The sequence below is a fragment of the Marmota marmota genome, unplaced genomic scaffold, assembly GCF_001458135.2.
Source record: "Marmota marmota marmota unplaced genomic scaffold, marMar, whole genome shotgun sequence".
Classification (NCBI taxonomy): Eukaryota; Metazoa; Chordata; class Mammalia; order Rodentia; family Sciuridae; genus Marmota; species Marmota marmota.
Genome location: NW_026000185.1, coordinates 5,052,056 through 5,076,252, shown reverse-complemented (window position 1 = coordinate 5,076,252; position 24,197 = coordinate 5,052,056). Strand labels below are relative to the sequence as shown.

The 24,197-nt window shown below is 44.0% G+C and overlaps 1 protein-coding gene across 3 annotated transcripts in view; it reads right to left on the bottom strand.

Annotated features, from left to right (window-relative positions):
* Window positions 1-23,580, bottom strand: part of Glyr1 (glyoxylate reductase 1 homolog) — a 29,388-nt gene extending 5,808 nt beyond the window's left edge. For 2 of the 3 annotated variants that reach the window (XM_048789203.1, XM_048789204.1), the window contains exons 1-9: window positions 23,438-23,580; window positions 22,423-22,502; window positions 13,869-14,007; window positions 13,114-13,356; window positions 8,041-8,127; window positions 7,133-7,189; window positions 6,024-6,074; window positions 5,863-5,936; window positions 3,043-3,142 (exon numbers count right to left, since the gene is read on the bottom strand). In XM_048789203.1, coding sequence (XP_048645160.1) covers window positions 3,043-3,142; window positions 5,863-5,936; window positions 6,024-6,074; window positions 7,133-7,189; window positions 8,041-8,127; window positions 13,114-13,356; window positions 13,869-14,007; window positions 22,423-22,502; window positions 23,438-23,575 — 969 coding nt within the window. In that variant the 5' untranslated portion in view covers window positions 23,576-23,580. Of the gene's footprint in view, window positions 1-2,287; window positions 2,390-3,042; window positions 3,143-5,862; window positions 5,937-6,023; window positions 6,075-7,132; window positions 7,190-8,040; window positions 8,128-13,113; window positions 13,357-13,868; window positions 14,008-22,422; window positions 22,503-23,437 lie in introns of all 3 variants that reach the window. The other variant, XR_007342607.1, reaches the window with a different exon arrangement.
* Between the last annotated feature and the right edge of the window lie 617 nt (window positions 23,581-24,197).

Sequence of the window (24,197 nt, the reverse complement as noted above, 5' to 3'; positions counted from 1 at the left end):
TTTAAAATATTTTTAGTTGTTGATGGACACAATACCCTGATTTTATTTATTTTTTGTGGTGCTGAGGATTAAACCCAGTGCCTTACATGTGCTAGGCAAGCGCTCTACCACTGAGCCACAACCCCAGTCCCTTATGATCTTTTTCTTTGGTGATTCTTATTGTTTTAGGCTCAGAAAGACCTACATTAATTTTTTTCCCTCTGGTTTATTTTTCCTTTAAAAAAATTAATTCAGGGCTGGGGATGTGGCTCAAGCAGTAGCACGCTTGTTTGGCATGTGCACGGCGCTGGGTTCGATCCTCAGCACCACATAAAATGTTGTGTCCACCGAAAACTAAAAAATAAATATTAAAAAATTCTCTCTCTTTAAAAAAAAAAAAAATTTAATTCAGGCCAGGCACTTTGGTGCACAGCTATAATCCTAGTGACTCAGGAGGCTGAGACGGGAGGATTACAAGTTCAACCAGCCTCAGCAACTTAGTGAGAAAAAAAACAAAAAAACCAAAGGAGTGGGGATGAGACTCTGGTTAAGCCAGGAGAGCTGGCTGGCCTCCTCCCCTTCTCCCTTGCTTTAATACCCAACACCAAAATCAATCAATCAATCAAGTACTTGATTTGGAACATATTTTAGTAAGTGGTAGGATGTGAGATTAGAATTTTCCCACATTTCTTTTTTTTTTTGGAGGCGAGGGTGGGGGTACTTGGGACTGAACACAGGGGAACTCAACCACTGAGCCACATCCCCAGTCCTATTTTTTGTATTTTATTTAGAGACAGGGTCTCACTGAGTTGTTTAGTGCCTTACTTTTTGCTGAGGCTGGCTTTCAACTCATGATCCTCCTGTCTCAGCCTCCTGAGCCACTGGGATTACAGGCGTGTGCCACAACACCCAGCAGCATTTTCCCACATTTCTAACCAGTTGTCCTAAACATATTGTTCTGACCAGTCCCTCAATGTGCCTCCGATTCCCAGTATGCTGCCCTTGTCTGAGGCTGCTGAGTCTACCTGCTGGGCCTGGGTTTCCACAACAGCCTTTTTAGTAATGAAGCTTTGGGAGGGTCCTTCTTATTGCTCTCCCTTTTCTGAAAATTAAAACTATGATTTTTATTTATTATTCCAGGAGAATCAGAGGATCACCTTCATTAAGAGCTTTAAAAAAAAAATTCTACAGGGATTGCCATCTGTATTAAATAAGGCTTTTTAAAGATGACACTAAGCAATTTGTTACAAGCACCATGCTTAGTACTTTTAGACCACTGCACTGACTCCCGGCCGGTGCTCTCCTCATGGTCACCTCACTGTTGAGGATGCCGGGGTTCAGGGAAGGAGAGTTTAGCAGAAGAAGGAAAGCGCAGCTAGGACCCGAACATAGGTTTGCCTGACTCCAGCCTAAATTCACAACTGCTTTGCTCTGCTGCCTGTCTGTAAATCTGGAAAGGTCATGTTGATGACACAAGTTTCCAGTCAGGAAGGCAGGATGGCCAGAGGCACTTCTATCAAGGGAAATATGCTCCCTAGACAAAACTGCTGACTCTCCCATGTCCTTGTGACCACATTCGTCTAGACATCCTGGTTCTCCTCGCCTTCAATAGCAGCAGCAGGGGCTAAGAAGAGTGTCTGAGCCACAAAGTCTCCAGCCAGCAGGCCTGAGATCTTGCTCCTGACTCAGGTCCCCACATAATCTTAAATTATTAAAAAAGAAGAAGAAGAAGAAGAGAAAAAGATAAGGCTGGGAGTATGGCTCATTGATAAAGTACTTTCCTAGCATTTACAAGTCCCTGGGTTCAGGTCCCCACAGTGACTATCCAAGCCCAGCACCTGCAGAGCTGCTACCTGAGATTGGCTTTTGGTGCCTGTTTCCCCAGCCACCCTCGCCAACCCACAACTCTGCTGTTTTTGAAAAGTGCTTTATTCTGTGAAGTTAATTTTTAACTTGCCTAGAACTTTTTTTTTTTTTTTTTTAAGTGCTAGGAATCAAACCCACAGCCTTGCACTGCTAAGTATGTGCTCTCTCACTGAGCTTCACCCCAACCCTTAGGTAGTTTTTGTTAATTCAGAGCCATCAGTCAGAGCTCCACTATCTCCTTGAGCAGTCACACCCCACCTCAGCCCTCACTGCCACTTAATGCTTATGGGGCTGACAGTGTCTTGTTGTGCACACGTCGGCATGTCACAAATACGTGCTAACTACACCACGTGCCTCAAGAGGATGTACTATTTGAGTTTTTCTTCACTCTGTAAGAAATACAGGGCTTTAGTTTCCTAGTACTCAGAATATAGTTCTTTACCTTTTCTTGAATGAGAACTTGATAGGAGCCATGGCCTCTCTCCATTACAAAAGGTACAAATTCACAGATTTAGAATTTCATTTCTGAGCATGTGTGGGTCCCCTGAAGCAAGAGGCCATCAATTTAAGTTCTAAACCTCTATATTTATATGGTTCAATACAGCAGCCTTAGTTACACAAGGGTATTTAAATTCAAATTACATAAAATTAAAAATTCAATTGTGCTGTTGTACTAGACACATTTCAAGTGTTCTATAGCCGACTGTGGTCAGTGGCTCCTACACTGGATAGCAGACACAGCATCTCTCTGCCACTGTAGAATGCTCTGCTGCAGGGCACTGCTCAAGAGGTCCACGTGGCAGAACATGGAGTAGCCACTATAAAGAACAAAGGAGATCTACCTACCTGCTCTACACGAATGACACAATACAGTACTCACCAACCACAAATGTAATACATACACATAGTACCTGCATATGCATGAAATAATGTCTATACAAACCTAACAGGAGTCATCCCAGGTAACAGAAGGGAGTAGGGGAAATTATCCTTTGTTTTATATCCATGGGTATTTTTAAACATTTAGCTTTGATAATAACATTCTAAGTTTACCTATCTACATTCCACCTGCTGGACTAAGTGTGGCTTCTCCTACTTTACTCCACACGGAATGCTGAGTAAAGACGACAGGAAAGATGTCTGTCTTTAGAGTTACCCCATACTCCAAGGCCCCAAAGCCCCATCCTTGATGCTTACTTTCTCTGCAGTCCGGTTCCAGACAGTCACCGTGTGACCCATTTTTAGTAAGTTGGAGACGATGCCACTTCCCATGAGGCCAAGGCCCAAAAATCCTATCCTGAAAGAGACAAGGACTGATCAGTTCTGGGGAGTGGAAGGAACAGGGCGAGGATGTGTCCTTCCTGCAAGCACAATGTTGGGAATGGGACTTCAGGCTGCTAGAAACACTACTAGCAGGTTGATAGGTGTGCTGTGTTCGTTACACTGACTGCTGGTCTACTGAGTCTAAAAGTGTCCCCAAATGCCAGCAGGCATTTCTAAACCCTGGGCTGCAATAAAAGAAGTATGGCTTGGACAGCTTAGGGCAAGCCCTCCAACTGGGCTCCCCTGCTTCTTTGACAGAGCCTCTGAGCTTATAACCACATCACAGTGGGGAAGCAGTTACCTATCTTCAGCCTTCAAACAACTTCCTGCCCAGCCACCTTGAGTCCTAGGCTTTCCAGTGCCACTTCAGAGTACATTAGGATCCAGGACAAGTCACAGAGGCAATATATCCAGAGCCAGGCAACTTCCTCAGTCACAGGAAGCAGGATCAGTCCACATCTCCCCTTTCTGACTTCAGTTCTCCCAGGCTCTGGCTTTCAGTCTTACCTATCTATTCTTTCTGTTGTCAGCAGAGGTGAGCCCTGTCCCTCTATTCCAAAGCAAAGTCCTTGGCCTAAGCTTTAGAACCCATCTTTCCTACTGTACAAATTCTTCCCATGCCTACTTCTCCCCTACATCCCTGCAGCCCATCATGATGCTCTGTGACTGAAGCAAATGGCAGCAGCCACAGTCTGCCTAGCTCCATTTCCTCACCTGCTCTTTCCTGCAAACTAGCACAGCTTGGGTGCTAGTTGCTACTATTGCTATTTCTACATGCTTTTGCAGATGACTTTCATCTTTCCCAAATGTCTTTTCTGGTTCTTGAACTTCATCTCTTCTTGCATGGGACAGGCTCAAACTCATAATTCTCCTGCTTCAACCTCCTGAGTCACTGGGATTACAGGCATGTGCCACTGGCCCTGGGTCAACGCCTCTTTATTTCTGATTCTTTCCCATTCTTATTTGGGTTTCCTCCTAGCTCTAGACATCCTCTACAGCTTTCTACTTTGACTCAGAGTTAGTTGGATAATGTTTTAATATTTTTGGTTTTCTGGAATCATAGCTGCAGTCACCCATGCAAACTAGCTTTCCTACTCAGAGGTCCCCAATTTCCCTGGAATACTCACTGCTTACACCTCCCTGTCCCAGCTCACTTCATTTGAATCAATGTTGAAGATGGAACCCACTACTATCTTCACTAAAACAAGGCCCCTTACCTGTTAAGTTTCATGCCAAGATTTAAAAACACAATGGTATCTTTTGCCATCTACGCTCTCTGGGTAGTACAACATTCCTTGATTCTAGATCAATTCAGGTTAGTTCTTTTTCCTTTTCTTCATGGTGCAGGAAACCCAATAGACCTATAGACAAAGCTTCTAGTATTTCCCCCCCCCCCGCACAGTATTATGGATTGAATTCAGGACCATGTGCAGGCAGAGAAGTGCTCTACTGAACTGTATCTCAAGGCCCTGGCCCCCACTCCTTTCGAGACAAGGTCTGATTAAATTGCCAAGACTAAGTAGCTTTGAACCTGTAACCCTGCCTCATTTTCCCAAGTGCTGGGTTTGTGGGTATGGACTATCATACTTGGCAAGCCTCCCTGAGGTGTTGATGTGGACCGCATGGCAACACAACTGGTTTTCTTTGCAATTGGCTTCAAATGCCACATATTGGAAAAAGACTGACTAAAGGGGCAACCAAGGTCTTGAACAAGAGTCCTCAGCCCTGTCCTGGCAGTTTTTACAACTTACCTCACTGTCACTAATGAATGGATGACGGTTATTCCCCCTTTTGCTAGCACACAACAATACTATCTCCTTATTCCACAATGGGAAGTTCACTGCTAAATATAACTTAGAAAATTAGTGATTTCAGCATCACAAAAAAATCATAAAGTAAAAGATGTGCTGTTTTTAGTCCGGGAAAGAACTGGGTGGAAGGAACAAATTGGAAATTCAGACTTGTTATTTTGTGCAGGAGACACAACTGGCTTACAGAGGAGGAGCAAAGGCAAGTCCAGGGGTAAGCTCAGGTTGGGGATGGTCTTGCCCCTGACCTAGGCAGGGCAGTTTAAGAGCAGCAAGCAGGTATAGAGCAATGACCACAGGCAACACCATGGAGAGCTAGGGAAGGCAGAACAACCTGCTTTATTTCAAATATCTTAATCCCTTTCCCACCGCCTGCCCCACCCCAGAGGCCAATCTTGGGGCTTTCGTCAAGGGTCTGCTAAGCAGTGGTTTCCAAAGAGGGGCCACCTGACTGGCAACAGCAACAGCAGCAGCAGTGTATCTGCTACTTGTTAAAAATATGTATTCTCAAGGTTCCACCCCAGACCCAATGACCGAGAAGCCCTGGGCAGGAGTAGATGCCAGCAGCTGGTGCTTTATAAGCCAACTTCTAGTGATTATGAGGCACAGCCAAGTCTGAGAATCTCCTGCTTCAAGACTCAAAAGAGAGTTACAGAAACCAACCATTAAGCTTATGCCCAAGGGAGACAGTATGGATTTAAACGACCACTTCTGTCTCCTACAAGTCAAACTGCTCCCAGACAAATCACTGTCAATAAGTATTATAATATTCCCTCTTTCCATTTGATCCCAGTAATGGCTGGGACAGAGTGTTGTTAAGGGTCCCTGAGGAGTCACCTCCCACTCCCCAGCAGAACCTAGGAGGCCTTCTTATCAAAGCTCTTACTTTTTGTCTGTGGGTGTGATGCTGCCATTCACGGCTGTGCTGTCTGCTGCCTGGATGGAGGTGGAACCGGTTTCCTAGGGACAGGAAGCACAAATCATCCAGTCAGCCAGCCCACAGCAAGGCCTCATGTGAAAATCAAAACATGCATGGAACCTACATACCTCTTCACATATTTTCAACTTCTTTGTGATTGCCTGGTAACAGACAGCTGGCTAACAGGGAGGAGAAAGAGCATTTGTTAAGTAGAATGGTTAATAGGTCTTAATTACAATTTCCCTGAAAAGTCAGGCCTAAAGTGGGGAGTTAACATCGAATACTATTTGCTATATAATTTTTTTTCAACACTGGGGATTGACCTCAGGGCACTCTACCACTGAGCTACATCCCCAGTCCTTTTTATTTTTTAGGAATAGGGTCTTGCTGAATTGCCAAGCCTGGCCTGGAACTTGCAATCCTCTGGCCTTAGCCTACTGAGTGGCTGGGATTACAAATGTGCACCACCACCCTGCTTGTTTGTTATATAATTTTACTGAGCTCCAAATGAGATGCTAGACAGTTAACACACGTTATCTTGTTCAATCCTCTGTGCAACTCTACCAGGTTCTGTATCTTGTTAGTAAACTGAGAATCAGAGATCGTGTAGTCTTGGGCCCAGACTTACTGAGCTGGTCAGTGTGACTGTGCTTGGAACTCATACCTGTCCAACTAAAAATCTATACACTATCATCCTAGCAAGGACCAGCCTAATCCATGGCTTTGCAGAATGTGGGAAAGACCAGAGGACTGTCTCCCAGGCAACACAGGCTGCTGCACAGAGGTGGACAGCTTGCAATACTTGGCTTCTCCCTGGCCTCTAAAGGTGACTCTGAATATCTCTACCATACAGCTGGCCAAGTTTGAAAAGCTTTATTATGGTTTATTTTTTACTCTTTAAAACATTTTTTTTTTTTTTTTTAGTTGTAGCTAGACACAATACCGTTATTTTATTTATTTATGTGGTGCTGAGGATCAAACCCAGGGCCCTCATATTTGCTGGGCAAGTGCTCTACCACTGAGCCCCAGCCCAGTCCTATTCTGGTTTATTTTTAATCTCAGCATCACATGACTTCCTCATGGACCTACACTGTGATTTTTTGCCAGTTGCTCTGGGTTAGGCCAGAGCCTAAATTTCACACTGGTCAAGAGGCCAGAGCCTAAATTTCACACTGGTCAAGGGGTTCCAGGAGGATGGCCCCCAAAGAAGGGCTGGGCACCTCACATGGCCACTCACCTTCTCTGTCTGGCTCAGCAGGAAATGATGGAAATGAGGATCTGCATCTTTGACAGGCTGAAACCAGAAGACAATCAATTTTAAGCAAGCTACCTTCCACCAAAGGGTACTTCCTCCTACCTGGACCTGGACTCTATTCAGCTGCAGTGCCTCTGATCTAGTCCCTTTTACAGCTATCTAGAAATTCTTCCCACTTTTGACCTAAGCCTGTTATAAAGAAAAGACTACCGTCCTACCCAGGGAAAAACTAGCTTCAAGTGGAGAAGGACATCTGTTTTTGCCAGGTTGGTATACAAATTATTCCAGTAACACTGTGGGAAAATATTAAACAAGCACACTAGTATTTCAGTGTTCAATATTCATGAGGCACTCAGACAACCCAGTAGGCTAGGCCTCAGTGATTCCTAGGACTCTTCCAGTTTGGGAGTTTGGCCTTCCTGTGTCTGAGGCCAGACCCTTGAGGGCTCATCTTCCCATGTGTAGATTCTGACACAGGAACAGAGTAGCTACAAATATAGACCTCCACAGCTGCTCACAAGAGTCCCAGCAGCAGGTGGAGCAATACCAGTCATAAAATCACAGGCTATTAAACTTGAATCAAGAGTTGTATTTATGGACAATGAGAGGATGTTTATAAAATATAAAGTAAAAAAAAAAAAAAAAATGTGTGGAATGATCCCCCTTTGGTGGCGGAGGGAGCAGACCAATGCTCAGAATCAGTTACTTCAAATGTAATGCACACACCAAAGGTCAGGGTTTTCCTTTTTACCTAATGGACTTCTCTACTGTTTTGCCATTAAACAAAGACAACAACAACAATTAAAAAAAAAAAAGGGGGGGGTGGAGAGAATCTCAGTAGTGCCAGGAAACCTGCTGACATGGCAATGGGACACAGGAGAGCTCTTTACCTCGCTTGCTGTCGGCTGCCATTTAAACGCGGCCATCGGTCCAGCCATCATTCCCTTCACGGTACTAGACTCAGGGATGGTGAGGTCCTATAGAGGAAAGACAGAGCATCAGGACACTTTGCTTCCTTTTGGTCACATTCAGCCCTGAGCTAAGCCCTGGCAAGCCCATGGTCTACATTTAAGTTTAAGCCCATCCCCAGGCAAGATTCTGAAGACTGTTCCTCTGGAGAAACACAGCATGCTTTTCTGGCAGACACAAAGCGAGCCTTTCTTCTCCACTCCTGAAATGATAAAATGTGTTCTTGTGCCTACATTTCACAAGGAAGGAGGTAATCAGAAAGCCTGATATGGCCTGCAGTGTTGTCAGCAAAGTCATAGGAAAAGTTCCTTATAGCAATAATGAATATTAAATGACCATTAAGAAACAGTAGTGACTTCAGAAGGAACCCCCATATCTTAAAAAAAAAAAAAGCTGCAGGTGAGGCAGACTGTCCAAACTTTATAGCTGCGACATGGTGAAACTAGAACACACCCAGGAGCTACTCCTCTTGTACACTGCCTGGTGCCCATTCCTCCTGGGCAAAAGGTCACTGTTTCAGCTTTACAGCCCATTCAGCCTCTCCCTCCTGCTCAGTGTTACCTCGTACCTCCTCCCTTTCCACCCCTGTGCTCTCCTGACGTGTCCATCTGGGTGCCAATGTGAATCTGGATGTGCCCCAGGAACTCTCCAGCTCCCCGGCCCACACTTCTTTTTCCACTGATCCACCAGGCCAAGGCCTCTGGCAGTCCTTCTTGGTTCTTCCCTCTTTGACCCACCAGCAACGACTGCTGCTTTATAGCTGGCTATCTACCCGGCCCCTCACCATCCTCACTGATAACTCCCAAACTCTGGCCATCACCACCAGTTACTTGACTGGTTACAAGACAAATTTCCCTGCTTCCATTCTGAGTCTCCACAGTCTAAAACTGCACAGCAGCCGGACAATCTTTTTTAAAATTGAGTCAGTCCACGGCACTTCTCTGCTGAATACCAGCTTTCCACCTCACACAGCACAGCCTACACTTTCTTATGGCAACCTATAGGGAGGGTTCTATGTGGTCTGTAATACCAGCCACAGGATAATCTCTAACCTTGAGTCCCAATTCTTTTCTCTCCCTCAACAGTTGCTCACCCACCAGCACTCCACTGGCTATACCCCTTCCCCAAACGTATCAAGTATGCACCTGCCTCAGTGCCTTTGCACTGCTGGGAATATTTTCCAACAGATGTCTGCTTGGTTCACAGGCTACGTCTCTGCTGAAATGTCCCTGATCAGAAAGGCTTTACCTGACCTACCTGTATTTCCCCCACTGGAATGTCGATTCTGACCCTAATAACAGCATGCTTCCATAGGGCTTCCTATGTGCTATATGCATGGTCTCACATAACCCCTGTCACCTCATGACAGAGAACTGCTATCACCTTCATTTTATGGAAGAGAAAATGGAGATGTGGAGAGTTTAAATAGCCTTGGCTAAGGTCACTGAGCTAGCCATTAGTGCAGTAGATCAAATTTAAACTCAGGAAATTGGCTGTAGGGCTTGTGCTATTAAAAGTATATTCTAGAAAAGCAAGAAGTTTGCCAGTTTTGTTCATTCTCTACCCTATGCCAGAAACCAAGTCTGGCACATAGTTGAGATTCAATACTTATTGAAGAAGTGAGGGGCCTCGTCTGTGTCACACTGCTTTCCTTCCAGATGGCTGGCTCGTGGGGGAGCTGCTCAATACACATTTGGTGAATAATGAGGCTTTGAGGAGAAATAAAAGACCCAGGGCAGTGCTGGCCAGAAGAATTTTCTGCAACGAAGGCCATGCTGGATATCTGTGCTTTTTGACACAGAAGCCTCTAATCATGTGTCATATGGCGTACCTGACACCAGCCTAGCACAACTGAGGAGTAGGAAGGAGGTAATCAGAAAGCCTGATATGGCCTGCAGTGTTGTCAGCAAAGTCATAGGAAAAGTTCCTTATAGCAATAATGAATATTAAATGACCATTAAGAAACAGTAGTGACTTCAGAAGGAACCCCCATATCTTAAAAAAAAAAAAAAAAAAAAAGCTGAAACTGAATTTTAAATTTTAAACCAAGAAACTGAATTTTAAATCATACTCTGTATAATTTACATGCTGACAGTTCTCCTGTGAGAGAACCCTTCAAATGGTCACACATGGCTAAGGACCGTGCAACTCTAGGGAAGATGGTATGGGAGCAAGATGAACATAGCTCTGGGTCCAGCATGAAGTACAATTCCCAAATTGTTGGTCTTTGCATGAGTTTGAAATATTAGGAGAGCCACAGGCTTGGCCACACTACTTCTGTTGTGCTGGTTGGTGCCCAGAGCTGTTGCTCTCAGCTTAGGACTAGGAAAGAAGGACCCTAGCAAGAGCATGGGAGCACACTGCCCAGCACACTCACCAACAGAAGTCTAGACATTGCCCACATCCAGCCTGGCCTGCCGGCATGTAATCTCCCAGATCCAGGTCAACCTTTTGAACTATTACCTATGGGGCAGGAGATGATGCCTGGAATGACTCACCTGTGTTTCTGCCCAGCTATCAGCCTGTGCTCTGCTCTATTTCTGAGAGGAGCTTGCCAGTCAAATGACAACTACTATGGCAAAATACACACACTCTTTTGAGGCTACTGAATAGATCAGGTTGGAAGAATGCATCAAAATACCAGTGCCCTGGCACAGCTCCCCTGTGCGTCTGAAGATGCTGAGCTGAGACTGCTGTCTGACCTGTGCCTCTCCCCACATTCACCCCGTCCTCAGAACACATCCTTGCACCACAGGCTAGGCCAAGCACAAAGGCTATGCAGAAAGGACACTGAAAAGGGTCAACAGCAGGGAGAGCCCCTGGACTGAAATATGACTAAATGTTATTACCCTCCAGATGACCAACTCAGCCCTGAGAGAAATGCCTTTGTACTGGGGGCCTGGGGAAAGCCTTTAGAAGGCGGCCTGGGCAGGGGCCTCTGGCTGCACTAAAGCCACCACCAAGCTCTCAGCGCACAACCGTCTCCCACCTTTGAAATACCAACGCAAAGCCATGGTCAGATGCCCAGTAAGCCATATACTGCTTAGGGCTCGGCCACTGACTCACTGAATTCTCACAATAATGACCAGAAGAGGAAACTGAGGCAAAGGAACTGGCCAAGGTCATGCAGCTATAGGAAGTCACAGGGCCACAATTCATCTCAGGGCCTTAGTCCTAATCTCTCGCTATACATACCCTTATACAAAAAGAAGCCAATTCTCTCCATGGTGACATAGGAGTTGATGAGATACTTGCTTTAGAACAATATGGAATGTGAAAAACAGGATAAAACCTGACAGCCCAGATTCCTTCTGGATCCCTGGGAAGACAACTCAAAAGCCACATGACACCTACTGTGATTAGATCACACTCCCTTGAAGTGTCCTGCATACTGCAATTGGCAGTTTTCTCCACCTCCTGGCTCATGGTCACTGGGGAAAGGGCTTTCCTATTGTTTTAGGCCATTTAACAGTGAGACAGACTGTCTCTAAACAGAGACTACATACACAGTGGCAGCCACAGAGATGCTCCTTTGGACCCAAAAAGTGCTGTTTTTTGTTTTAAATACGTTTATTTTTAATTTATTTTTATATGGTGCTCAGGATCGAACACAGTGCTTCACACATGCTAGGCAAGAGCTCTACCACAGACCTATATTCCCAGCCCCTTTTACTTTTTATTTTGAAACAGGGTCTCCCTAATGTTGCTTAGGGCTTTGCTAAGTTGCTGACTCTGGCCTGGAATTGTGATCCTTCTGCCTCAGCCTCCCAACTTGCTCTCCCTGCATTTCGAACATTTCTTCTTCCAATCAGGCAGCTTCTCTTGCTCTCGCTGCCTGCCTGGCCTTACTGGTGTTTGAATCTGCCAACCATGCTCTGATGTCCAGTGGTCTGGTCACCCACTGTTCCTGCTGGTCATTTGGGTTCTGTTTCTTCTATCCGACTGCCGACAGTTCTCCTGTGTGAGAGAACCCTTCATCTAGATATTCTCCCTGGGTTTCAGAGACTGGATCTACGTTTTGTCAGCGAGAATGAGAAAGACACAACATTCCCACTGATTTTACCCTGCTGGCGCCTCAGATGCTACCATCGCAGACCACATCTTCTCTCTGCAGAGCAGCCTATGCCTTTCTTTCTCACTTTCCCAAGGCGAGCTCATCCAGTCTCATGAAGTCAATCATCCTTCCTCCAGGGCTGCCTCCCAAGCCTACATGTCTAGTCCTATCTAGATTGCACCTCAAATTCATTCCATTCAGAATAGAACTAGGGGCTGGGGTGTGGCTCAGTGGTACAGCACTTGCCTAGCCTGTGTGAGGTCCTGGGTTCAACACCTAGCATAACAATAAACAAATCAAAAACCCCAATCCCACATGGAACTGCCCTCTTTTCTTTCCTGGAGGGCCAGCTCCATCTCCTGACTCCTCTGTGTGTAAGGATCTTATCACTATTTTCTCAGAAGAGAAGCTGACAATTACCTTCTTCTCCCTTTTCACATTCATCCTTTATACAACTGGTTGCCAAATTGTAGGGAGGCTTCCTCCATTGAACCTTGAGCATACTCTTTTTTAAGACTTACTATTGCCCCTCACGAATGTGTACCTGGCTTCGAACCTGTAATGCGTGGCGCACACTGCCACCTTCACTTAGCTGCACGGGGTCCCCTGCTTAAGAAGACCACAGGCCCTCCACAATCTACTGAACACTTGCCCCCATCTCTGCTTGCCTAACTGTCCTCCACTGTACCAAGACATCCACGCCATCACCTCTGGGGCATCTTCTCCCTTTGTCACTAGCCCTTCCCAGCCAGCCTGTGTACACTGGCTCAGGTGGACTCAGGCCTGTTCGTCCATCTCTCATCTGGGCTGCGGGCTTCTTCAAGGCAGCACTCAGGACAGGACTCCACACCACTGGTGAGCAGAAGCATGCTGCATGGTCCAGCTCTACCTTACACACAAGGAGGTCACTAAATCCAGAAGCTACGGTGGTAAGACAAACCTTCTCATCCTTTGGGGGCCGACCCCGTTTCCGGGGACTTTGCTCTTGGGCTCTTTTCAGAGGGGGTTTGGAGCCTCTCTCTGCAGAGCCTGAAGACACCCTCTTCTTTCCTTCTCCCACGTTCTTCTTCACCTTCCCTTCAGACAGGCTAAGTTTGCGCTTCTCGTCACCTGAGTTTGGCCTACTCCTCTCCTCACTGGAATTACGCCGACTCTTGTCATCAGCAGAGGTGTGGGATGATGTCTGAAAGTTTAATAATAATAATGATAGCCACACAACAGCTGCTGCTGCCACCAACAGGTGCCGCGCACTGCTACAGGCACTTCTGTGAATCATCCTCACAGCCACCCTATGACACAGGTTCCTTGGTCACCCCCACTTACATTGGGGGAAGTAGATTAAAAAAAAAAAAAAAAAAGAACTGAGTCACTTGTCCACAGTGCCAAAGCTAGGAGGTGGGGTTTAAACTCAAGGGTACATATCCAGAGGCTATGCCCCTATGCTCTGTGCTGCACTTGAAAGCTAAGCTATTCCTCTTGGTCCACAAAACTTCCCCAACAACAAGCTACTCTGGAAGGTGAGCCACAGGCATGGAGTTGCAAGCTGATGAGCCAAAGGCTAATACCTTAAAACTGAAGTATTGCCTTCTCCAGGCATCTCTGAATAGAGTTGTGGGACTGGGTGACATTTAATCTTCTAGTAACTATGCAAAATAACAGGCCTAGTGTAAAAGGAAAAATTGGAATTTCTCTCACCTGGTCTTTCCCTTTGGCTCTCCTGAGGAACTCTTCAACAGCATCCACAGCTTGCTGGAATCGTTTACCCTTGTTGATCTTTATCATTTCCTCTTTATGAGCATGATATGGCTTTAGCTGTTCCACTTTGATCCAGGCACTAGCAGAAAACAGAGAAAGGGTATGTGATCCATACTGTGAATGCTGAAAACTACCAAAGATCTCACTAGAGCAGAATGCAAACATCCATTTGGTTTAACTGGAATTTCAAAAAGGCTTGACATTTTTAAAAAACATGTACTCAACCATCCCAAACTTTTGAGGCTATAGTATATTTTCTTGAAATAAGTAAATGAAAACCACCACAGCAGCCACTATAACAAATCAGAACATACCTCACATGAAATTGTATGTTATACACTATTGTTTCTATTCTCATTTACTAGCTTCAACATTCAACCACACATACCCAGCCACTTGCTCAGAACAAGAGAAAGTTGGAGATGGTCTCACTGTTCAGCACAAAAGCCACACATGCATCCCTGGTAATCAGAGTCCCTGGAAGCATCATAAACCATGGCAGGGTAAGTGTGTAAGAAAACACTTGCTGCCTGTCAACAACTTGAGCCAGATTTATGTTCTGCCCATCAACCAAGAGTCAGGGATGTGGTCAGAGATAAAGAAATCCAGCACCTTCTAAAGTTGGTGGCTCTTACAGATATTTGCAGTTGCTGAGCCTATATTTGATCATAAATGATGGTATCCATGGCTACTAAATCACACAAAACATGGTTTGGGATGAGGGCAGCAGTTACAAAAGGAGGCCTTTACTAATGAGATTGTTCTTGAAAGTCAAGGTAGAATGCACTCCTCTGATATCTAATTTTTAATTTCTAACATCAACATGTAACATTCAAACTGAAAAAAGTAGCGAGTCATCAATTCTGGAATACCTGGCCTACCACACTAACCTGAGCGAGTTTGCAACAACTGGCTTTCTGTGGTTTCCCTGAATGACATTTGGCTTAGAAAATTCAAATATAAAAGAGAATTTATAGGCTTGGCAACATATCAGTTAATTAACATATGTTTTATCTTGCAATACTCATCAGTGTCATAGTGTAACCTTCAGAAAAAAATGGGTCAGGCTAAGGATGTAGAAACTGGGCTATCTCACTACTCAAACGTTCTTTCCTTAGAGAAGGCTGGAGGATATGCACTAATATTGAAAGTGCAAACTTCTGTATACAGAAATAATGCTACAACCCACAATAGCCACTTGTACTTTGGGTGTTGTGTAAAAGCCATGATGGTGGGTCAGAACAACATGACAGCCCTGGGCTGCCAGCCTGCAAATGCAAGTCACCAAATGAGAGTGAGACAATTCCTCTATAGCTAATCCAAACAATTCACAGGGACACAGAGCTCTGGCCTCATAGAACAGATGCTTCCCAGGGACTAACTCAGCTTAAAGTCTGCAATTTGACACAAGAAAGTCAATGAGTCCAATCCCAGGGAGAAGAAAGGAGATCTTACCCCTTATTTTTTGAACTGACTCCCCTGCCTCTCCCTGCATTTACAGTTGACTGTAAGGACAGGCTGGAGCAATCAGACGCAAAGTCAGTTAAGCTGCTATATTAACTGCGTGGTATCAGGATGAAGTTTAAGAGCCATGGCATTCAGGACCCACATCACCCTCCTAGGAGCTGCAGGGTAGATGAGACCTGTACAAGTTTCCAGGAAAAGATCAACAAGGTGGTTTTTGTGGAGCTGGGACAACAGGCTCCAAGAGCTTTAATCCCACCTACTCCTTCTTGCTACTGCCATCACCACCTCCTACCCAGCCTTGCATCAATCTCTGAATCAGACAAAATGCAAAGGCAAGGACATCTATGGAGGAAGCACCAATAAATCAACACCCCCCCCCATTTTTTCTGTTGAAGCATTTTAAATGGATTACTGATTTTTGCCAGAAGCAAGTACACTCAAAATTCCATTTACCCTCAAGATAGGAATTTGAGATACTACAATGAAATTTTCCTCTCTACAACCATCTTTGAAATTATAAAATAATTTTCTAAACAGTCCAAATAAGACTTACAAAAAAGACTTTAAAAGGATAAAGGCAAGAAACATTAATAAACTTAGGAAATTGACCTATTGTTGGAGAGGCATCCTGGGGCATCAGAAAGTCAAACACCAGCTCATCTGCTCCTAGGATTACCTCTTAAGTGAACCCAGCTTAAATCACTTTGGTAGACTTTTTCTCTAAAGGCTATACCACAAAACCTCCCTCTTTTTAAAGTGGATGTGCTTTCCAGCTAGAACTTCAGCAGAGCACCCCTCTGATTCAGAGGCAATCAATAAATAATCATTGATGCCTTCCAGGCATGTGGCGGGGTGGTCCCCTATCAATGGGTTAAAAGGTGCTGGAAGGCTCACTTGGTAAGGCTTTAGCATTTGTTTTGTTGTTGGTTTTTAAATGATTCCTCACCCCCCTTCTCCCTGTGTTGGGCATAGAACCAAGGGCTTGGTTCATGCTTATCGTGCTCTACCACTGAGCTACACTCCCAGACTTAAAAGACTATTCAGTTTCTTTCCTTATAATAAGCTGAAACTTGTGATTTTCCTCATATGCTCCTCCCAATGCCTGGGCGGAGCTTTACCTTTTCAGTCTAATTTGCTGTGGGCTGGGAAATCAGAAAGAACAAACTTACCAGGTTGTCTAAAGTGTGAGGATTTGCTTTTATGTAGAAGGCAGTAATTATACTTTGCTTGTGGTAGTAAGCAACTAAAAAAAAAGTAACTATTAATTGAGAGGCCATTACAGAGAAGGAAAAGGAAGGCCCCTTAAACTATCTAAAGGGAAAAGGCAAGAAAAGCAATGTGTGTAGCTTGCAACCACTCATGTGAAGATGAAAAAAATGAATACACACAACTTCTCAATGCCTCACCAATCTCTCTGGAGGGACATGATACAGGAAACGCTATCTATCTGGGCAGCTGAGGGATGGGGATGATTGGATCTGCCTTCTTGTTTACTGCTTAATTTTTTTTTTTTTTGGAACCGTAAATCTGTATTATATATAAAAAACAAGTCAGGGGCTGGAGATGTAGTTCAGTGCTAGAGTGTTTGCCTAGCATGCATGAGACCCTGGTTTAATCCCCAACAAACAAAACCCATCAAATTTGTACTAAAGGATCCTGTGTAGAACTTGGGCTATTCCAACTCCAGATGTTCCCTATGATTTGGAGACTTGCTCTGGAGGGGAGCTCCTGCCTAGCTGATGTAATTGCACATAATGCATCCCAGAGCAGCCAACTCAAACTGGTGTCCTAAAAAGTTCCTTCACATTCAAAACTTACCAACGAATATAAAAACTAGCATTTTCAAACACTCTGATCTGCTCTTCCCTTAAATGAAAATCATGTACATAGATGTTGTATTAGAGATGTCAGTCTATGACGAATCTCAAAGATTCTCACATGTGACTTAACCTTCATCTTGACACAATGACCCGTACTGAAATCTTGAAGCTGGGTGGAGGGGTGTGGGGGGATGACATGGACACAGCGAGAAAAAGAAAATGAACATGGGGCACAAAATCCAAAGGAAATTACAAGGTCAAGGTCAGAAGAATATGGGTTCCCTTCTTCATATGGATTTGTGAGTAGTACTCAATAAGCAATTTCTTTTATGTCTTTTTTAAAAAATAATTAAAAGACTGGGGATTACTGTGGTGTTATAGGTCCAAATCTAAACTATCCAGAAATACAGGCATCAGAAAATATGCACAGAAAATGAGGAATTCCTCAGTTAACTTCAAGCAAATGTAATCTTAAAGACATTAACAAAGACTTATATAGATAAGACCTTGTTTCAGAACCCTGAAAACATTCCCAAATGCTGGATGAGAATTTTAGGTTATACTGCCTACATTCATAAATGACTGGCAAGTTCTTTTTGGGCCAGTTTCTAAAATTCCATCATATGACACATGCTTATCCATGAAGTCCCCAGTAGGCCAGGAACTGCTCCTGCTGCTGCTGGGACAGCAGCAGCTAACTGACACCCTCTAGAAGAGCATTTGTGCCCTGGCATGGGGACACTGCTGTCTGAATCTAGAACAGTGGCCCTCACTATCCACTTGCCTCAACTCTCCAACTGTTACATGGTGCTAGATGTAGGGAAAGCAGGCTAGTTGGTTCCAGGTGAAAAGGGATGCCTGCATGGTTCCAACTGTTAGGCTTCTCAGCATTAACTCAGATATCTGTTTCTAGAAGAGTTACTTGTAGTATTGACTCAGATACCTCACACTCAGCCAGGCCTATCCCACCTTAGATGTGGCTTGATGTACAAAGCACCTCAGGCTGGAATCCTGGACATCTTATCACTAAAACCGGCAACCCCCTGGCCTCTCAGTTTCCTCATCAGGCAGGGTGGGGAGAAGAACCAAGACAAATCCATCCATTTCCTAAAAGGGCAGCAATAAAGATCAGAAGTGAAGATTGCTATGGGAACTCAGAGGTAGTTTGCAAGGTACCTACTATTTGTCAATGGTATTTTTGAATTGGCTTGTTTCTGGTAACTTCTAAGGACCTGCAAACTAAACTAACACACTCTCTGTTGTGCGATCCACTGCCACTGATGAAACTTTTGAAATTCTGAGGTATCTCTTCTTTGGTGGGTGACCATCACCCATCAAACTGTCCAAGGTTGACTCTCATACATTTGATGCTTAATATTTGGTTGTGGTCACATGGTGGAACTAGCAATGCTATAATAAGGTGATTTTTCTCCTTTGTATTTACATGAAAATGGTTCTTTAAATGATCACGGGCAATTGTTTTGGCTATGTGGCTTGGCAAGTGAACCCAGCCATCTTAGTAAGTTCTGTCCTCACCAGTGACATCTGATCAGGCAGGTCTGGCTCTCTCTTCCTCACAGTGGGATGCCCACACAATTTGTGAGAAGTTATAGTTGAGAAAGAAAATTCGGGATTCTAAAAGTATTAGAATCACCCTATATCTTGTTGCAAGGGGCTAACCATGTTTTTTTAAATGTTTATTTTTTAGTTGTAGTTGGACACAATACCTTTATTTTATTTATTTTTATGTGGTGTGAGGATCAAACCCAGGGCCTTGCACATGCTAGGCAAGCGTGCTAGGCAAGCACTCTATCGCTGAGCCACAACCCCAGCCCCAGAGCTAATCACTTTATTCTTAACAAAAGTCCTTGCCAGAAGAATTCTAGTTACATATTTTATCCCATAAGTAGTGTGTTAATTTTGAAACTGAGTATCTCTGACTGAATACTATATTTCTTAGGAATACCACGGGGTCAGACCCTCTTTAACTGGGTGAGGGTGGAGGAATCAATGGAGCCCCTACTGCAGGATAGGCCACACTCATCCCCTCCCACATGAAGTGTTAAGGGTAAAGTCCAGCCTCTACCACAGCCACTTAGAGCTTTGTCCTTCAAACATCAGTTCTCATCCCTAAAAATCCACTTATACTACCTGTATTACCTTGAAGTGACTCTCTGTATTTGTCCTGAGCATAGTCACACAATATTCCACGTGCAGTGTCAACTCCTAAAGGCCATCCACTGGTTCAAATGTTCCGATCATGCTGTTTTCAGTCTCTGCTTTCCCATATTGAAGAGTCCTACTCTTTTGTCTGCTAGGTCCCTTTGTCTGGATCTTCACTAGTTCTATCAGATCCCCATGGAAGCACAAACTGAACAGCACATGGTATTCCTGGAGAGGCACACTATAGTTTTACATAAAGGTGGAGCAATACATTATTTCATGTTCAAAGCCTTTTTGGTCAGAAAAGCATACCTGGATAACTTCTTTAGGAATTGCCCACTCAGCTTCCTTTCTTTTCAAACATATATATACACATACTCACTTGCTCTCAGGAGCATAATCTGTGTCTCACATTTTTCTTATATCCACTTGTCTGCTTCTTCTTACCATCTTTTTTTCTGTCCTGTAATAGATCTATATCCTGACGTGATGTTGCTGAACACCTGCTATCTACCAAACCACACCAGACACAATGGCTTAGGAAGGTAAATCAGCTTGCCCAGATCACAGAGTAGGTGAGACCAGGGTCTGAATGCATTTTAGGCTGGTGACAAATCCTGAGTTCTTTCCTCAAAGCAATTTGCTGCCACCAGACAATCTGGATATCTTACCTTCTGATATTATGAAGATACTAAATAAGATCTGCCTTAACACTGATCATTAAGGAAGCATTTCTCTAAATCCTTACCCTTTGTTTCTCCAAGTTAACTGTATTAAAAGTCCCACAGTTACCTTAATTTTTAAATATATATTTTTTGGGGTGTGGTGGTGCAAGGGACTGAACCCAGGGCTTCATGTTAAACATACACTCTACCACTGAGCTACACCCACAGCCCTTTTACATTTTTCTGAGACAGGGTCTTGCTAAGTTGCTGAGGCTGGCCTTGAACTTGCAATCCTCCTGCCTCAGTCTCTAGGTCACTGGAATTAAGGTGTGTGCCATCATGCTCAGCCTTAAGTAGCTTTTTATGTAGAGCTCCATCAAGGGAGTTTAAAAGGTTAAGGTTATTACACCTAGCAGTTGCCTATATCCATTTGCTTACGAACTCTCCAAAGAGCCCTAGTCATGAACTTAGAACTCATATCACTGTCATTAGTAGCAGGTTGTTTGTGTTCAGTGTGCACATCCTTTGTTATTGGCTGCACCTGTGTGCTTGGCTGAGCATTCAAGTTCACTCAACTCCAATTTCCTAGGTTTCATTTCTCACATAGGGATTGTAGTTTATTCATCTAGCATTTCAACAATAAAAAAATTACCAAATCATGGCTTGCAGGTCCTCTATAATCTGGCTGAGTTCCCATTTTGTTTCAGAAACGTGTAATTCTTCATTGAGTCAACCAGATTTAGCCAAATATATTGCCTCAATTACTCCCAAGCTCCAGTTACCCTAGGCAGGGAGCTTCTTCCTTCTCAGGCCAGTCAGCTTAGCAGTATCTCCACTGCCTGAACTACCCTTGTTGTTTCTGCCCACCCAAACACTATTCATCCTACAGAACTGGATTTGTGGCTTGTTTCTTCCATCAGTCTTCCTGGACCTTACTGTTTCCTACTGACCTCTCCCTCTTCCAGAAGCCTTTCATAATTACCTGCATCACTAACTCTGCACATAATTTTATCTGAACTATTTAAGTCTTGTCACAACCAAGCATCTGAAAGGCAGGGACCACAACATTCACTTTCCTTGGAGTTCCTTCAGTGTCAATCTCACCAGGACACTCTTCTTTAGGGAATTAGAATTTTCCCTCTTTCACAGGTTCTCCTCTCACAGCTCAAGGCTAGTAACTCCTGGAAATACTGCCACCAGAAGGCTGGTAAATTGGTTTGTGACAGAGAACTGGGGGCGGAGTTTATCAGTATCATGAAGGTCAACAAACTAGGCAAATGTGAAACCCGGAAGAGCACTGATGTATAAACTCCTGAATGAGGAAAGCATACTGTTCATAAGGAATTTTCATATGTAATATTATATATTGTTTTCTAAGAATAAATATTTTAACCATCAGTGTCAGATTTATCAGAAAAGTCAGACCTTTTTTTTTAAACCCAAAGTTACATTTTCCTGTAAGAATCAAATAGAAATACAACTACTTAAAAAAAATAAAAAATCAAGCAAACTAGCTAGATACAGATAATCAACTTGATGTAGTGTTGACAAAACTAAAAAAAATTGCTGGAAATTCAAGTTAATACACATTGTTCCCTTCAGTGTGACTTCTTATATGACCTTAAGCCAAAGAATCTACAATAAATGGTCCTGGATCCCTTTACTTGAGCTTTACTATTAAAATGTCAGAGTATTACTACTGCAAAAGAGAAAAAAAAATTAAACAAGTACATTTATTAAGATAACTGAAATTTTAGCTTTCACTATAGACTTCATGAATAAATATTAATGCCCACTAAAAGAGAAGCAAACATGGCTCTTATAAAAGAAACTGCAGGGGCTGGGGTTGTGGCTCAGTGGTAGAGTGCTCGCCTAGCATGCATAAGGCACTGGGTTTGATCCTCAGTACCACATAAAAATAAAGATATAGTGTCTGGGACTGGGGCTGTAGCTCAGTGGTAGAGCGCTTGGCTTGCATGTGTGAGGCAGTGAGTTCAATCCTCAGTACCACATAAAAATAAATTAATAAAGATATTAAAAAAAAGATATAGTATCCACCTAAAACTAAAAAATAAATATTAAAAAAAAAGGAAGTGCCAATGGAGTTGGTAAAGAAAGATGTGAGAAACTATCTTAAGCAGAAGTTCTTACTTCTGATCATGAAGCCTAGTTCTTACCTGACACTGCTTTTGGCCCCAGGACAATTTCTGCAAGATGAGAACAGCACATTTTATTTAGGCATGAAGCCAGATGATGTGCCATTCTTATGTACTACAAGAAGCCTGAACTAAGGATCCTCAGAATATTCTTTTGGCAGTTCAGACTCAGGGAAATGCCCAAAGACAACGACAACATGAATACTTGATGAATACCACTCACTGATCTTCTGTTCCAAAAAACTTCACAAAGAAGCATTTCTTTCCACGTGGTTTCTTCAAGTCCTTGGGTGGATTAACAATCTAGAGAATAAAAGGGGGGAAAAAAAAAGACTTGATAGCAATATGGCACCCCACTAGAAAAGTTTCTACAGCTCTAAGTTGTTAAAGGGGCATGGGGAAAGAATAGGAATATATGGCCTAGAACTTGTTCATGTCTGGCACTTTCCAGTTGAGATATGTGGAAATGTACAAATATTCTGGAAATTCCCTGTAGCTAACATGTAGCAGTGCTCAGTAGATACAATATCCCTTTTACTGCAATGGCTCTGTTATACAAGCAGTTAAAACTAAGATCAATATCACTTCCCCTCAATGTGTCAATGTCATTACCAAAGAAATATTCTTCAAAATACTTCTGGTGCACAAAGAGTTGAAACATGAAATGGTGAAAATAAAGAACAACTGAGGCACAGAAAACACCATATTGCAAAGTCTAAAGACATTTCCTGGATTCCAAGCAAGAATATAAAAACAGAACACTTGGAAAGCTATGATGGATCACCTCATGCAAAATGTGGAATGCCAACTTCTGCAAAGATGCACTGGAGCAGCACATATGGTAACAGGGGAAGAAGATTTAAACTTAGTCGGGACAAAAATACTTTGGCTTTTCACTAACCTACATTTAGACTTCTCTCTTCCTGGAGAATTTATTTTCTTCTTTTGTTAGATTTCAGCATAAATCTAAAATATGCTGAAATTAGAATTGATTCCCAGGGTTAACAACAAATTTCATAAACTAACTCTGATTCAAGAAATAAGCAATTACTGCAGATTAAATGATCTGGTTCATATTGTATTGCCTTTTTAAAAAATAACTGAAACTACAGAATATGAGTGTTATCTGAATGGGCCCAGTTTCACTCAGTGTTAGAAACTGAGGGAAATGCACTTTACATTTTCCACCTCCTCAAACCCAACTTTAGATATCATCCTTTGAAGAGCAAAACACTCACCTTTCCCGGCCAAGGAGGATACCGGCCGAGTTTCCCCCTAGAGAAAACACAAAGAGTCAGCACTTGCTCTGGAAAAGCCAGTCCCTCTCCTTCAAGCCACTTAACACACAATTTATGCTTCTCAATCTCGGCTGGCATCCTCAAGTGCCAGACAAAAGCCGGCAAACCAGGGTTCTTAATCTGGCTTCACAGCTGGGCCGAGACCCCGGACCTGGAATGAAACACCGTGTGTGTGTGTGTGTGTGTGTGTGTGTGTGTGTCCCGTGCCTTCTCGGGCAGACAAGGAACACTGAACACCCAAACCGTCGGGAGCGGCTCGAGGGGAGCCTCCCGTGCCCTCCGGTGCCGGGCTGGGGCGGTTTCTCCGTCCACACGGACGTGCCTCCATTCCCCAGGCACACAGCCGGCTCTGACAACCGCCCGCGGGAGCCGGTCTCCGGGTCCACACAAAGTATGCAGCTCGAGCAGGGCGACCACGGTCAGTCTTGGTTCGGGCGGTTGTCGGGGACACAGAAGCAGACCACGAGAGGCACCGGTCACTACCAAGCCATCGGTTGTAAAGGAGAAGTCCCCTGGGCAGCGCCAGCAATCGGTTTCGACACCCCGGGCCGAGCCGCCCGCACTGGAAGGTCTCGTCACAACGCGGGACTTGACCAGCCTGCCCCGGCGAGATGGCCCCGCGGGTTCCCTGGCTCTCCCCTCTCCCTGGAGCCCCAGCAAGACCCCGGGGACACAGTGTCCTCGGGAGCAGCGCGGCGCC